The sequence below is a fragment of the Taeniopygia guttata genome, chromosome 3, assembly GCF_048771995.1.
Source record: "Taeniopygia guttata chromosome 3, bTaeGut7.mat, whole genome shotgun sequence".
Lineage (NCBI taxonomy): Eukaryota > Metazoa > Chordata > Aves > Passeriformes > Estrildidae > Taeniopygia > Taeniopygia guttata.
The window spans coordinates 26,605,723-26,621,755 of record NC_133027.1 but is presented as its reverse complement, the minus strand read 5'-3'; the positions used below and the strand labels follow the sequence as shown (position 1 = coordinate 26,621,755).

At 42.4% G+C, this 16,033-nt stretch overlaps 1 protein-coding gene across 23 annotated transcripts in view; it reads left to right on the top strand.

Annotated features, from left to right (window-relative positions):
• The window catches only part of DST (dystonin), a 286,720-nt gene that overhangs the window by 18,028 nt on the left and 252,659 nt on the right, over positions 1 to 16,033 (top strand). For 21 of the 23 annotated variants that reach the window (XM_072926480.1, XM_072926476.1, XM_072926483.1 and 18 more), the window contains exon 4: positions 14,942 to 15,149. In XM_072926480.1, the coding sequence (XP_072782581.1) occupies positions 14,942 to 15,149 (208 nt within the window). Of the gene's footprint in view, positions 1 to 7,921; positions 8,040 to 14,607; positions 14,793 to 14,941; positions 15,150 to 16,033 lie in introns of those variants that run through there. The other 2 variants (XM_072926467.1, XM_072926468.1) reach the window with 2 other exon arrangements.

Below are 16,033 nucleotides of genomic sequence, written 5' to 3'. Positions count from 1 at the left end.
GCAGCAAAACAAGCTTGGAAGAATGGATTAGTTATGCTAAGAAATCTCTACTTTTTCCAAAAAGTCAGTAATGTATCAGGGATTTAAGGACCAGCAAAATAAAAAATGTAAGAATAGAAAATGTGCAGTGTTACTATATAACTTCATTTTTGTATCATTTCATGTGTCTGCTGTGTCTGCTAAGACCTATCACTATGTCCTAGGGTGTCCTAGGTTTCAGTGAAACAATAATAAATCCCAGATTTAGAGAAAACTTCTCTCAGTGCTGTCACCATTAGGTCACTTCCTTGAAATTGCTTTTGCAGTGTGTCTTTTATACAGTCATATGGCTCTTTTGATAGCTTTTCCTTCTACAGCCTTGATGAATGCACATTTCTACCAAAAAATTAATAAATTATCTTCATTATACTACAATCCAGAAAACAAAAGTCACCAATTTAATTTCTCATGGACATTGTAAGTTATTTTGAGTGTATTATTAATGCCATGGTGACAGGGTGAGTAAGGTTTGTGCCATTGCCATGACAAATCACTGCAGTGTTGTGAAGTTCCAGGCAGTCACCAGGATGTCCATCCTGCAGTTTATTGCATCTTCATCCCACTTAGTCTCAATGTCTTAAAGCTGAGAGACTTTTGACCTTCATCTTTGTACAGTTTTACATTATTCAGTGCCAGAAATGCTCTTGTTAATCTACATAATTTCTTTCCCCTTTCCCCTCCTGGTACTCCTAGCTCTGTCCACTTGAACCACTTTAAGTAAAAAATCTGCTGTCTTGATGTTTACATTATGGCCATATTCTGCTGAGTCATCACTTAAAAAAAGTCCTGTATGATATCTGCCAACCAGAAGATATAATTTCTCCTCATAAACCAGTTCTCCTTTTTTTTTTTTTTTTTTTTTTTTTCCCCTCCTCATGCCTTTTTGTCCCTTTATTTCTGACAAGAATGGTATCTCTAAAATAACTATAAAAGAACCTTAGGGAAAGCTTTTTCTTTGCTCCAGCAAGATTTGAAGTCCTGAAATATGTTAGCCTGTTTTGCTGTCATATTAAGATACATGCATAAAGACTTTTCAGATATTTCATTTAAGGCTTTGGTGGATATCTAGATGCTAGGCTTTCTTATTCTTCCTATGTTAGACTATTTTTTATTTGGTTGGTTTTGTTGTGTCTAAATCTTGTTTTGCAGTTTCCTAGCTGCTGCTATAATTATCTGAATTTGCTTGTATTATTTTTTACTTCCTGCATAGCAATCTGAGATCTTTCCAGTATTGTTCCTGATCTTGTCAGAACTAAATTAGTTATAATTGTTTGGATGGGAGTAATCCCGCTGAAGACAATAATTACTCCACTTGAATATCTGCATGAGGAGATGTTTGCAGAAATAGAACATTAGTTTTCTCTGAAAAATTAAATATTTTTTTTTACACCTTCCAGGTCAACAAAGTTTATAAGCCATTTTCATTTTTATTTATCTTACTCTAGTGCAACATTAACATAGTGCTGAGGCTTCCCCTTGTGGGGCACATTATTATATCTCATGGCCTCTAGATCACCCTCTCATTAGTGGCTGTATTATTTATGCTGACATTCTCTATAGGTGACAGTTTTACATCAGCTTCATACGGAGAAGAGTCCAGACACACACTACTGACATGTACATTGAATTTTTGAACACAAGGGAGAACTCTTGAGAACAAACATAACTGTGTTTTTTAGGTTGGTGTCATTGCATGCAAGTCAAGGGAGTGTTTCATATTGCTCCTTTCACAGACTGGGTACCTGATTCTGTTAAATTTTCTGAGGGTGTGGAAGGATGTGCAAAAATCTCTTGTTGTGACCATGCTGCTGCCTAGCAATACTTCTCCAGGGCAGATTTTAAACTGAGGGTTCTTTTACAAGCATTTTGAAAATATTATCTATATTTTAAATAGTGCTTCTGCTCTGAAGCAAAGTACAAAATGCAGCAAGTTATTAATAGGTGGCCTTGAGTTTGTGTAAACAAATGTGGCTCCTGAGCTGTGGGATCAGTTAGGTGTACAGTTCTGCCAAACAATATTTGTATGAACATAATTGAAAAGAGATGCTGTCAAAGCTGCATCTTTTGACATCTCCATTGTTAAATGATTTGATGGGCTCCTAAATGACTCATGCAGACACCAGGATTATTTACAATCATGACATGTAGTACTAAAATTTGCACTTTTGTTTGTCATGATCACTCTAAGACACGGTAGATGAGACTGCAGCAACAGGGTGATAAATAAACCTGTTTTCTTCACTTTGAGATGTGAAAGCCCTTTCTACTCAAAAGCCTTGTACTTTACACATCCAAAGATGATCTATTTTGCCCCAGAACTGTAGCAACAGCATGTATTGAAATGATTAGCTAGTGAATATTGTTACAAAGAAAAGTATTTCTGAAATAACCTACAAAGAACAAACTAATGACAAATTATCTTAGAATCACTGATGATTGTAGGTATTTCTCAGGGTCTCCTAATTTACCTGTTTCTAATTATTTAAGGACTGGCCTTTGCTGAAGCAATTTAGGAATAGGTACAACATCACTACAAGTCACTACAAGGAAAACAGAGAGAGGTCAGATGTCTGGGAGGTCACATGTGAAAAAAAATGATGTGGGCCGCTTCATTTGGCTCCACTGAGACTAATCCCATGGACAAAGTGAAAGTTGCATGATGAATACCCTGATAAAGAAACCATGAAAGCAGTTTGATCAATTTTTAATGCGTGTAAAACAATAAGCTGTCCAATTCATGGTCTTTTCAGCTATCCTGGTTTACTTATATGCTGTGTTTTAGCCTTAGAACTTATGGGAAAATCAGTATTAGAATTCTGTCAGCAAAATACTTAGGGTTGTTTTTTTTTTTAAATATCTGATACCAAATAATTTATAGAAGTTCCACAAGTCTCTAATTTCTGACACCTTACTTGAGAATATTTTTTATATGGATAAAGTTTTCTACAGGGCCCTTTAGGAGTTTTTAATATGTTTCATTAAATAATATTAATTTAATTATTTTCCATTTATTCTTACTCTGATGTTATGTACTATTTTTCAGTACCACTATGCCCTTTGCATGCTATTTGAATGACCTAAAACATACGAGATACAAATATTGCACAAGATGTGTTTATTTCCAACTATTAGCTATTTAATCTGTAGATTGCATTCATATCTTCTTTCTTTTGGAGACATCTGCTCATGCTGGATTGTGTCTCCTGTGAATTGCATTTAGAAGCAAACTTGGCAAAACATTATCATGCCATCTTTCAGCATTTTTATTAACATTTTATTAACATTCTCAAATGTATGGCAAAGCTGTGAGCTGTCAGATTCTGCACAGACGTGTGCACACACCCATGCATGGGTCCTCGCTCAGGACAATCTGAGCACAGCCAGAATGAACACACACAGGGAACATGTGAATCCATATAAAAAGGGAAATAAGAACTGCATTTTTTTCATTTTTAAGGCAGCTATGGTTTAGCCTGGCATGCAGCTAAACATGAACAGCACCACAGAACTGTTTGTTCACTCCCCCCAGTAGGATGGGGAAGAGAATAAGAAAAAGGTAAAACTTGTGGGTAGAGAGAAGGTTTAATCAGACCGGAAAGGAAGGGAAAATAATAAGAATTACAAAACAATGTACAAAACAAGTGATGTCCAGTGCGTTTGCACAGCACCTGCTGACAGTCCCTGAACAGGAGGCTGCCACCCTCACTCAGGCTCAGCATGATGCCTTATGGTATGGAATGTCCCCTTGGCCAGCTGGGGTCAGCTGTCCCACCTGTGTTACCTCCCAGCTGCTTGTGCTGGCAGGGCAGCATGAGAAGGTGAAGAGCCATTGATGTAGTGTCAGCCATGCTCAGCAATGACTCAATCATCAGTGTGTTACCAACATTATTCTTACCTTAAATCCAAAACATGGTGTTGTACCAGCTACTAGGAATCAAAATAACTCTAGGGCAGCTGAAACCAGGACAAAGACTTAAACAGTATTGATGGGGAGTCTGAGAAGCTCCTGACAGTTTATTGGGTGATGGTTTCATAAAGTTTTTAACAAGATTTAAGCATCTGGCCATCTTAAACATTAAAAAAAAACATCCAAAGGAACCTATTTTAGGTGCACAGGATTTTTGCAAATGTGACTATTAATGCTAAATCCAGTCATGTTTGAAATTAAGAGAAAGCTTTGAGTGGCCATTAGGTTGACTTCGAAGTTAGTTCTTTTTCCAAGAGATTGTGTACATCTCTTTTTCGGACTGCTCTTACGGCTTTTCTTATAGCAAGTAACTCCTCACTGATAAATTCTTCATAAACAGTTTTGCCCAGAGAGTTCATTTTCTCGCTGTTCTTCCAGCTTCTGTGACCTCCTCCCTTGCTGCCTACTCCTGATTTCCTCTTGGCTGCTTTTCCCTCTCCACCCTGCAGCTCATCCATTGCGTTACAGCAATAGCCCGTTTCTTCCACTCCTCTTGCCCAGCTCCCAGGCAGTTTAGGTTTCTGAAGGGATTTCTTAAAGGTGTATTGCCATGATTTTCACTAGACCCTGGAGGTAATTGCATTACTATTTTAAAACTACTTTTTCCTAAAACACAATAGAGATGTATTAAGAATTAGATGTGGGATTTAAAATTATTATTGTCTTTCTAGTGTTTTTTTCCCTATACCTAAGTTACTACAGCTATTAAGCATAGTACAAAAGAAACAAATTAATTGCATTAGGGCTAATAATTGATAACATGTGAATGGGAAAAGACACAAGAAATAAGCATAGCAGTAACAGTACCAATCTATATTTAGACACCTTAACTGATTTCACTGATAGCTCTTATCTGGAGGGTTAAGGTCTTTTGAATTGATTGTCCCCTGTGGTGACAGATCATGCTAGTTTTGAATATATTTACTTAGATTTAAAGTTTACATGGTTGAAAATTGCATCAAATTTGTTTTTTTTCTGTACACCATTGCAAATTATCCTGTGCCTGTGGGCAAAGCCCTCTAATATAGCAGGATTTTGTTTTTTGATAGGTGAGCTAATTTCACACAATTTTTATTTTGTTTGAGCCAACTTTCACTCCCAGGGCAAATGGTTGTTTAGTGAATGTGGGATGAGAGCTTAAACCAGTATAACTCTCTTCCACCTAAAGTGTTCAAAGAGGGTCAAGGTGCACCCTTCATCCTTGGAGCTGAAGCTAACCTGCTACTAAATTAGAAGTGAATGAGAGAAAATATTCTTCAGATGTTGTATCTAAGAAATAGAGTTATGAAACTCTGGCTTGAAAAATTTCAATTTTTTTTGCCATCATCATTTTGCCATTTCTATGAACTGGGATTCTGTGTTCATTGATAAAATTTTACTACATGCATACAGCAATAGCCTCACTGAGAAATTAAAATTTTGGCTGTTCAGAATTCTTCTTTTTTTAAAGCCCACTGTCATTCTGGGAGAGCTAGTAATAGAAACCTAAGCTGCTAGCAGTCTTAACTGTAAGAAAAAAATGTTTTATGTATGTGATTATAAATGGTAAATTCTGTACAGTAGCTGAAAGCAGGTTAAAAAAAATTTAGTCAGTTCTGATCTTATTGATAGTGTTGTTTGCACAGCTTAAAATGACCAGTAATTGTCTCACAGATGCATAGTAATTATAGTCTAAATGCAGATGTTTCCTTTTCCTTTACTGCCACAAGAGTCACTCTTCAGAGTTGTATTGTGTAACATCCTACTGTGGCACATAAAAGTACATCTTTATATAGCAAGGGATCCCTTATCCATTTGTATTTATATATAACACTACACATGGGTACGATGTTGAAAGAATAGTTTGGCAGAGGCAAGTGTTCCGGTGTTATCAAGCACTGGAATTAAGGTTCCATGTGCAGCTTTAATTCAGTGGATTATGCCTCTGCGTTGTCACACAGGCTTTAATTGTATGATGGTGCACTGGTTTTTCACAGGATGTATTCTGTGTTCATCATAGGGTGGAATTGCTCTTAGGATGACTCTTATGTGTAGGAGTTCTGCTGCAGAAGTTGTAAAGTGTATAAATGAATAAAACAGAAGATTGCAGGAAGACAGAGGATCTCTTATTTCTTTAAAAAGAGTGAGTGCTGCTTTGGAGATTGAAGGGTGGGCACAGGGTCACTAAATAAGCTGAGCAACTGGTTTAAAACTTTTTTTATCTTCCATGTTCTAAGAGCCTGAATCAAAGCATGTAGCTGTGTTTATAGAAGTTCTTAAGCTGCCATTCAGCACTGAACTCTGTGTGTGCTATAGTCTGAGTATTATTGACACGCAGTATTAATAGCTTTTACAAGTCAGATCCCTGGCATCTCAGTTTGACCTAAATAAAAAAAAATTGACCTTCTGGTTTAGTTTGCACCCTGTGTAATGGGAGTGAAGCAGTCAGATACTACTGTAGTGATGAGCACCAAAAACCAGTCTATTAAATTCCCTCTTCACATCAGTAGTTGAATAGCATGAAGTAAATTTAGTTCTAGGGCTGTCCATTGAACTGAGGATAACAAACAAAATACTGAATAACTGTTTGTGGAGGGAATATCACCCATCATTTGCACTAAATAAGAGCAAGACTTTTATTAAGAAAATTACTGAGGATGTAATAGTATATAATCACATCATTATGACTGCATCGTAATATACAAATAAACAGACTAAACCAAGGTTGCATGGTGAACCTTTAGCCTGGGATTTAGTAACATTTTAATACTTAACTTTGCAGCCTTAACAAAAGTATTGTAATAGGAACTTTGTATTTAATTTCCTACTGCTGTAAAAAACAAAGTGGAAAAACTCAGCTGTGTAGCTCATTGGCAGGCTTTGGCACTTCGACTGCAATATGGAAAATTCAGTTGGATTTCAGGGAGAGACTGATGGCATTTGTATTCCTCATATGAATCAGTAACCCAGGGGAGAAGGTATTTTTTTCCTAGAGGAACTCTCAAATATTTGGTAATGGCCAGAGCTGGGTTGAAATATCCCTTTTCTTCCAGGCTTCTTAAGGCAATGAGCTTTCCTGTGCTCAGTCTTCCCAAGTGTAGGTGTTTCTGCTATGTCTCCTCCAGCCTGCTCCTGACCTGCCTCTGCCAACTCCTTCCTCACTGTCCAGTCCTCACTCCTCTGCTGACCTTGGCCCTTCTGGTCTTGCTCTGCCAGCTCTTGTTTCACTCCTTCATGTCACAGCCCTTCCCAGGTTCTCCTGGTCAGTCCTCTCATTGCTCTGAGGCATTTGTTCAAGCTGTCTCCTTGATTTCTGTGGCCCCTAGTTGCATACTCCATTCTTTGGCTCTTGTCCGTCTTCTCTGAAACCTTCTCACACACACTTCATGCCTTCCTTGTTCATTAAACTGCCTTGTTCAAAGCCTCTTGCAGAGGCAGCTCCAGTTTCATGCCAGCAGGTCAGATCCTCAGCTCTCCCCCAGTCTGCTTCCTCCAGCAATGATGGTTCCTAATCCCAACAGTTATCCTGCAGGTCTTTATCCACAGAGTCTGCTGCTCCCTTGAATGCTTTCCAGCTGCAGCTCCCAGACTCTGTCAGGCTCTCAGTCCCAGTGTATTCCTCCAGCCCTTTCCTGCAGCATGCTCAGGCTCTCAGTCCCAGTGTATTTCTCCAGCCCTTTCCTGCAGCATGCTCAGGCTCTCAGTCCCAGTGTATTCCTCCTGCCCTTTCCTGCAGCATGCTCAGGCTCTCAGTCCCAGTGCATTTCTCCAGCCCTTTCCTGCAGCATGCCTGTTCCGGTGTTTGTGCTCTCCACATTCACATCATACGGCTTCTTCCTCTCGCTGGCTGCGCACAGCTGAGCCAGTCACAGAGAGCATAAAGGAAAAGTCTCCTGCCTCTCAGGTCTGGTGCCTGCCTTGCCCTGCTCTCCATGCCTCTTGTCCGCACTGCCATCAACCTGAAATCATGCCAAGCAATGATTAAATGCAAAGATTAGTTTTTCCTCTGGATCTCCGAGCTGGAAGGATCCTGGTCAGCTCCTTGCTGGGGATGGTAGGTGTCCCAAGGGTGGAGGTAAGAGCTGTAAGGGTGAAATTTGCTTTGTCATTCTGTGATGGTGGGGTATTGGTCTGGCAGTTCTGAAACCCCTGAGAGACTCTGTTTAGGGGATGCCAATCTGAAGGGATTTTTCAGAGATGATACATTTAAGACATTTTAGTTGAGGAATTTGAACCTTGATTTAAAAAGTCTGTCAAAATAACATTGGTAGTTACCTGAACACTAGGAATAATTAAATCAAACTATTTACTTTTGCAAGGAAGAACTACTAGTAGGTGAGGAGAGATTAAAAGAAGTTCACTTGCTCAGCAAAACCAAAAGAAGGTGAGAGGGGATAGAATGCAAGCTATGAATACACTGGGGAAGCAAAAAAGGTTATTTAAGGAAATGAACCTTGTTGTTGCAAAAAACCCCCAAAAGACCATGAATAAGGTTGAGGTGGCAACTATAAGATCCCTTGTAATCAAGACAGCAGAAAGTTCTGCAGCAGTTTTCCTGTCAGAATAGTGAGATCAAACACAAACTTTAAAAGCTTTACTTTATACTCCCTGATGCCAGGGATAGCAGATGATATTTATATCTCAAAGACTTATCACTCTGACAAATGTAGACAGATTTTTAACAAAGATAGCAAAAGACTTATATCTAGCTTAAAGCATATTCATATTTGAAGTATCCATCCCAAAGTTTACAGTCTTCTCAAAAAAGATCACTGGGATTTTTTTATTGTTTACAAATATCTACTGGATATTTTCATAATCTTGCTCTTATGCTTCTCAGCCAGCTTTGACTAAAAATTTTCACGAAAATTAAACTTTGGGAAGGAAATATTTTCAAGCAAACTTAAGATAAAGAAACTCAAAATTGATTGTATAAGAGAAAATCTCATAATTTAATTATTAAAACTGGAGTGTGTAATTATAAGAATGTGTATTTTCAAATAGTTTAATGTTGATTGATTGCTGGATCGAGTCTTCAAATTTAGTTCTAAAACATGGATGATAGAATAAACACCGAATGCTTATTTCCATCTTCTCCTACCTTTAGAAAGAAAGGCTGTAAGTTCTCTCTCCAGAGTAAGTAGATATTGCCTTGATGTTTGATAAGCCTATCTGTTTGCAAAGATAGTTTAACACAGAGCCAGACCCTGCATGATCAGGAGTTTCAGATTTAGTGTATTTGCCTTCCAGCTCTCTGCTTATTTTTCATGACACTAAAGGTAAACCCAGAAACTCTGTAGTAATTTTCCTATTTCCTGATAACATACGTACTTGGAAGTATGGATAATCCTCTTAAGTGAGTGGCACAGAACCAAAGAAAAATACTAATTTCCTATATCTACATGTCCATTGGTGATTTTTTTTTTTTTAAAGTTCATCCTCACTGGCCCTACACTGTCCTTGTTTGTACTTTCATTTGTGTGTTTTGAATTCTGGCCATTTCTGACAACATGCAGTCCCAAGGGACTAACATACATACTAACCTGATTACATACATTGGATGTTTTATGTTCTGCATTGCACTATCATCTACTTAGGTTGAAGTGGTAAAGATTTACTAATGGGAACATTGAATTGCCCTAGATTTTGTCTTTAATTTGTTAAGTTATTTTACTTTAAAAGTTGATCCACTTTAATATCATTCAGTCTGGGATGTTAAAGGACAAAAATAGCCGTTTGCTTTCAATTGATATTCTAAATTATTTTAAATTAGAAGGAATTTTGCTGAAACACACTGAGTAAAATCATTATTCTAGTACTTAATTTCTGTTGATAGTTATCCATTTCCTGCAATGAGTATAACAAAATAAAAATATATATCCAGGAGATAGTTTAGTATAAATGAAATATAAATAACTATAACTAAATAGAAAATTAAATGTCAGTCAGTGTTGACCTGTATTTCCCACAGCTTGCAAAAACCAGCGTGAAAGGACTCACTGCAGTGGACAATCTTCTTAAAGATAAAATGTGAAAGTACAAACTGTTTGATTAGAATTCAGCTGGCCGGCACAATCTCTGATGTGTCATAGGGTTGGGAATTTTTGTAATATGAATATAATTTGGTATCAGCCTTGCAGCAGAGTTTCCCAGCTGGTTTGCCCGACCGAATTTAAAACCTGACCTCGGCTAATGCTTCCTCCCCCAGGAATGGCAGAGTACAGTCCCCGCTGTTCTTGACCCTTCCAGCTCCTATTTCCAGGTGGCTTACCTGATCTCTGGTGGTGTCCAATACTCTACACCATTTACCAGCTACACCGTCTTCCACTCAGTTTCTACTTGATCTTCTGCAGTGCCTCACCTATGACAAACAGCAATTCTTTCCCTCCTCAGGGGAAATCATGCCTTGGAACTTGGCCCTCTATCTGAAGCACACTAAATGCTTCTTTGAAACCACGGCTGTTACTGGCAGCCAGCTCGCTGTTACAGCACGGCTGCCAGCCCGGCTCGGGCGGCTCCTGCAAGCCGCATGCGGTGGAAGCCCGGCGGCAGGGCAGAGGGAGCTGGGCTCCGCTCCCGGGATCGGTGCGCTCTGTGCACCCCCGTGCGGCACCGGCAGCGAGCCGTGCCGCGGGAATCCCGGCTCGGGGCTGCCGGCTCCGCTCGGCCGAGCTCCGGGACACGCGGGGAACCCGGACCCCGAGAGCCCCCAAACCGCGGCGGGGCAGCACTGCGCAGTGCCAGGCTGGGAATTGTGGGAATCCAGAGCTTCCCTCTGGCTGCCCTGGATTGCCTGGGACCCCTGCAGGGGGTCAGGAACCCCCCTGTGCAGAGCCCCGAGAGACACTGTCTCTGATCTCTATCCATGGAAAAGAGTTTTCAATCTTACAGGATGAATTACAAGCTCTGAGTGTTTGATATGAGTAATAATTAAGTGTGGCACGGGTGCAAAAGTAAAATTTTAGGATTCTAGAGTAGGGGTTCAGAGGGGACAAGATGGAGGAAATTGGGTGTGTCTTGTCTTTTTCCTCCTTCTTCATGCCCTCCATGTTTCACTGTAGTGTTGGCATTTTTCTCTTGGTTTAGGCTGGGGACACACTGTTCAACGTAGATGATAGATATTGGCACATTATTGTAAATATAGTACACGTAGTTTCTGGTATATAATGTTTGTAACATCCCACTGGGGGCAGAGCCCCACACGCTGCCCTGCAGGACAGACCTGCGGCAGGGCAGCAGAACATGTTAGAGATAAGCAAGAATAAACAACCTTGAAAACAGCACAGACGAATTATGGCTTCTTCTTTGGCAACGGGGCAGAAAGACAGACTTTTTACAATCTCGGAATCATCAATACCCACAGATTCCGACAGGGAATAAAGAGCCCCAGCAACTGCGCTGTGACCTTACAGGCCTTCAAACTAAGAGCAGTCAGGCCCTGCCCCCTGCTAAGTCTCTAAGAGTAGGCTAAGTATGGATGATCAATATTTTAGGGGATATAAAAGACACTTCACTCATGTAGCCCCCCCCCCAAAAGCATTGTGTATTATTAACTGGTGTTTTTCACTTGCATGCAGCAATAACAGAAGTGCCTCACATATTTTAGCAGAATATAACAACATTTTTTTTCCCCACGTGTTGTCCTAATGGGCCAGGAACTTTTCTCAGAATGGCACAGATGTTCTGCATTATTTCCTATTTTTTAAACTGCTTAATATGTTGCTCTGATAATGGACTGCTTATTTGGGATTTACAACTCTATAATGGAAAATGTGTATGCTAGAAACATAGAGTCCAGTGGGATGAGTGGTACACAAACAGTGCCTGTGTGCAAAAGAGGAACAATTACAGAATTTGTATCAAAGCAGTTAATTTACTTGAGTAAAATTCATTATCAGTTCATTATAAACACCTTTGGAATAGCAAAGTAAAAAATACCTAGATGCTCAATATCTGTGTACACATTACTCAGATGTATCTCCATGCTGAATAAGAAAGTAGACTGTAATTAAGTTAGAAGATGACATTTCTTAATGTTTTCCAGATTTTGTTGTTATGAAAAATTCCTTTCTGAACTTCCTGCATTGCTCTGAAAATGATACAGTATGGTTCTTGAAGAGTTAAAAAGCTAAAGTACGTTTTGATTATTCATTTGGTTACTGTATGTTAAGGCAGGATAACCTAAAAGCAGATAGCTAGTTGTAATACACACAGGTGCCAAAGACTGGCCTACCATTGCCTGTTCAGCTTAATTCTCATAAAATATGAATGGAGCCTTCTCACATAGCTTATCTTCCAGTATTGTAGCACATCTGACTAAAAGGCAGACTCCTTTTCCCTAAAACTGACATCTCAGTAGACCATTTGCAAATGGTGCACATTGAATGACCACTCAACAATGCTTTTGGCTTCTACAGGTAGGAGGAGATGTTATGAAATATAATAATGGGCTATGAAGGCCTCTCTTGGAAAAAGGAAACCCTACTGGATAAAATTTATAGCTTACTTTCAAACATAAATCTGAGAGTTGAGCGATCTTCCCCAAAACTTCAATAGCAATTTCTACTGTACTTTGTTCTTGCATAATTCAGGCTGCTACATAAATACTAACAAACTATTGCTATGGCACCTCACAACACTGTGTTTGGTCTCTTTACAACTTTCATATTATAAGCTAGAAATGCAGAAGATGAAAAAGAGGGAAGTCAGAATCTCTCCCTGTGGGTCTGTGTGATCCAAAGATACCGAGGGTTGCTGATCAGCCGAAAGAAGGTACAGGCCTGAAGCAGGATGTTCAGAGCTGGGATTAAAGGCAACACTTTCTCTTCTATGGCAAAATCTGGAGCGAAGGACAGGCTCAAAGGAACCTAATCCCTGACTAAGCACATGAGGGGCCCTGGTAGCCCCAGCTGGTACAGCAGCAAGCTGAGCACTTCCAGCTCTTATCAGGAAGACACCTATATGTGACCATCCTGCTTTACGAGATCCAGTTTTAGCTTATTATACAAACTGACAGCAAAATAGTCTCTGCACTAAAACTAATTATGAAGGAAATCTGAGCTGCTATCAGACATCTCATGTTTCTGTTTTTCTGCACTTACCTTTTTCTCTCTCTACATCACAATACAATGAGCAAGAATTCAGTTAATTGGTTTTATGTATTCATTTTCTCCCTCACAACTCACATGTTTCAAAATTCACCATGGAGTACTTTACAAGGAGAAAAGAGAATTGGGACAAAAATGGAGAGGGTCAGAAGGAAAAAACACTAATAAGTGATCTCCTCTTATTATAACAGATTATTTATCTTTATATTATTTTTTACTTTTATGCAGAGCAAAGAGTGCATCATGTTGTTTCTCTGGATTATGCAGATTCTGAGTTTTAAAATACCCCCTATGACAGTTGACAGTAAAAAAAACCCACAACCAGACAACAACAATACATTTTATCAGGTCTCAATCACAGCACAATTTTTTTTTTTTTTTAAGAAAAGTTACCCTTTAAGCCCCTTTATAGAAAAAAACAAAATTGAGAAAAGGGCTACAATACAAGCCTAAAATACTATCTGGTTTAGTATCAAATCTGGAATCCAGAATGGCTGAATGGGGCTGTTGCTGTGCAACAAAATTTGCTGGCTTTAAACTGAAGCAGGGTAGATTTGGATTAGATATAAGGAAGTAAACTTTCACTATTACGTTCCAGTGAGGCACTGGAACAGGTTGCTCAGAGAAGCTGTGGAAGTGCTCAAGGCCAGGTTGGATGGGGCTTCGTGCAACCTGGTCTAGTGGAAGCTGTCCCTGACCTCAGCAAGGGGGTTGGAACTAGATGGTCTTTAAAGGTTCCTTCCAACTCAAACAAGACTGTGGGTCTATGATTCTACTACACCTGTAAAAGTTGACAACAGCACACACCTAAAAATTAAAATAATTGGGTGAGCACCAGGTTGCACTTTTGAAAGGCTGTAACAGTAGCTCCCACATGAAATGACAAATCAAATGCATCATTTTCTTCTCTCATGCCTTGGAGAAACCACAAATCCCTTCAATCAGAAAATACAGAGTAAAAGTAATAGCACCTTGCTGTCCATTGTGGCCTGATAACGTGTTTAATGATGTACCTTAAATTTCAACATGGTGCTGAACTGTTACGGTTCACACATCTCCGTTTCCCACTTTACCATAAATAGGGAAGCAGACATGGTAGCACTCCTCTCCCTGCATCAGTGTTTATTTACGTTTTTGGAAGAGCTCTTTTTTGAGTAGCTGAGAAGCCTAAAAGTGGATGTAGTCTATGTGTGACCGCAGGCTGCCCATCGTGCCCTGCTGCACGAAGGGGCTGCTCCGAGAAATCGTGTTCCTTCCTTCCGTCCTCCGCTCCGTCCCCCTTAGCCAGCCGCGCCGGGCTGCCCCCGGGGCAGGGGGAGGCCCGGGGCGGTAATAAAGAGCCGCCTTGGCTCCCGGCGGGCCTGGGTCTGTCCCGGGGGCGGATTTACCAGTAGCTCGGTGATGGCAAATCTTCCCCTTGTCCTGGCGGGGGAGCCAAACGCCTTCGATCTGTAGCCGGGAATGTTGGTGTTTTTGGTTTGTTTTTTTTTTTTTTTTTTTTTTTCCCGGCTGTTGTTGCTGCTGGGTTTATTGTTGGGGAAGTAGGAGGCTCATTTGCGAGCTGGTTGCCCAGCCGCAGGCCACGGCTCTACCCCGACATCCCTCCAAATGCACTCCCGCTAAAGACCAGCTAGTTTTTGGAGGATCGCCCTGGGCACGCCGCACACGCACCCTTTTCTCCCTCTAAATTCACACCAATGGTGAGCGGCGGCCCTCTCCCCTATTCCTCTTTTTCCCGTGAGATGCTTTTCCATGCCACGCAGGGCGGGTATTCGCCGGCGCCACCTGAGGCCCTTCGTCCCGAGCTGCTCCCCACGCACCCTGTCTGTCTGTCTGTCTCCCCGTGCAGAGCTCCGGCAACGCGTCCTACCGATGCTCCATGTCGTCCTCCGCCGATTTCTCCGACGAGGAGGACTTCAGCCAGAGGTCGGGGACGGTGTCGCCGGCGCCGGGGGACACGCTGCCCTGGAACCTGCCCAAACACGAGCGGTCCAAGCGGAAGATCCAGGGCGGCTCGGTGCTGGACCCCGCCGAGCGGGCCGTGCTGCGCATCGCCGGTAAGGCGCGGTCGGGGGCGGCCGGGCAGGGGGCGGCTGGGGACCAGAGGGACCAGACCCCGTCCCGTCTCTTTCAGAGCGCGGCCCCGCCGGGCGGTGACTAAGCTCTTTGGCCGCCTTTTCCGGCTGGGTGAACTGATGCGTGTGGATGGCGAGCCGAAACGCGCGCAGGTGCACCCATTAAACTTTCATGCGAAAAGGCATCAGCGGCCGGGGGCTGCAACCGCGGCGGGGGGCGGTTCGGCGGGGCCGGCGCTTTTTTCGGCCCACAAGGCCGAGGCAGCCCCCGGCCGCCCTGGGTGGAAGCGGGGACCGCCCGCAGCGCGGGGAGAGGCCGCGGCGGCCGATGATGCTCCGCGAGGGGCGGGGGAGCAGGCGCCGGTCTTTGTCCGCTCGGGACCGGGGCTGCGCTCGGGGTGGACGGGGACCGGAACGCAGCCGGCCCGGTGTGCCAGAGGCGCCGACGGGCGCCCGGCGACAACTGATGTCGAAAATAGGGCGGAGGCCCGCATCACCCTAGCCAAAGCTGGAAAACGCCTGTAAATGAATCCCGGAAAGATGCGGCGGTTCTCAGTGTTCCCTGAGGATACCGCTGTTGCTCTCCCCAGCCATCGCGATTATATATAGGCCTCCGTGGGTCCCTCCCGGGACAACATTTCCCAGAGGAACCCATCCTAGCGGCGCCAGCAGCGGGGGCAGCGCTGCGGAGCCGGGCTCCCAGCAGCCGCAGGATGCAGCCGCGACTGGGGGGGTTGCGGAGCCGGCCGGCCGCGGATCTCGCCGCCGCCGCCCCCAGCGGGCAGGGTGCGCAGGACGGGGACCGGCGGCAGAGCAGCAGGGACCGCACCGGGGCGGGCCCGGCGGTGGGGTCAGGGCCGGGGGCA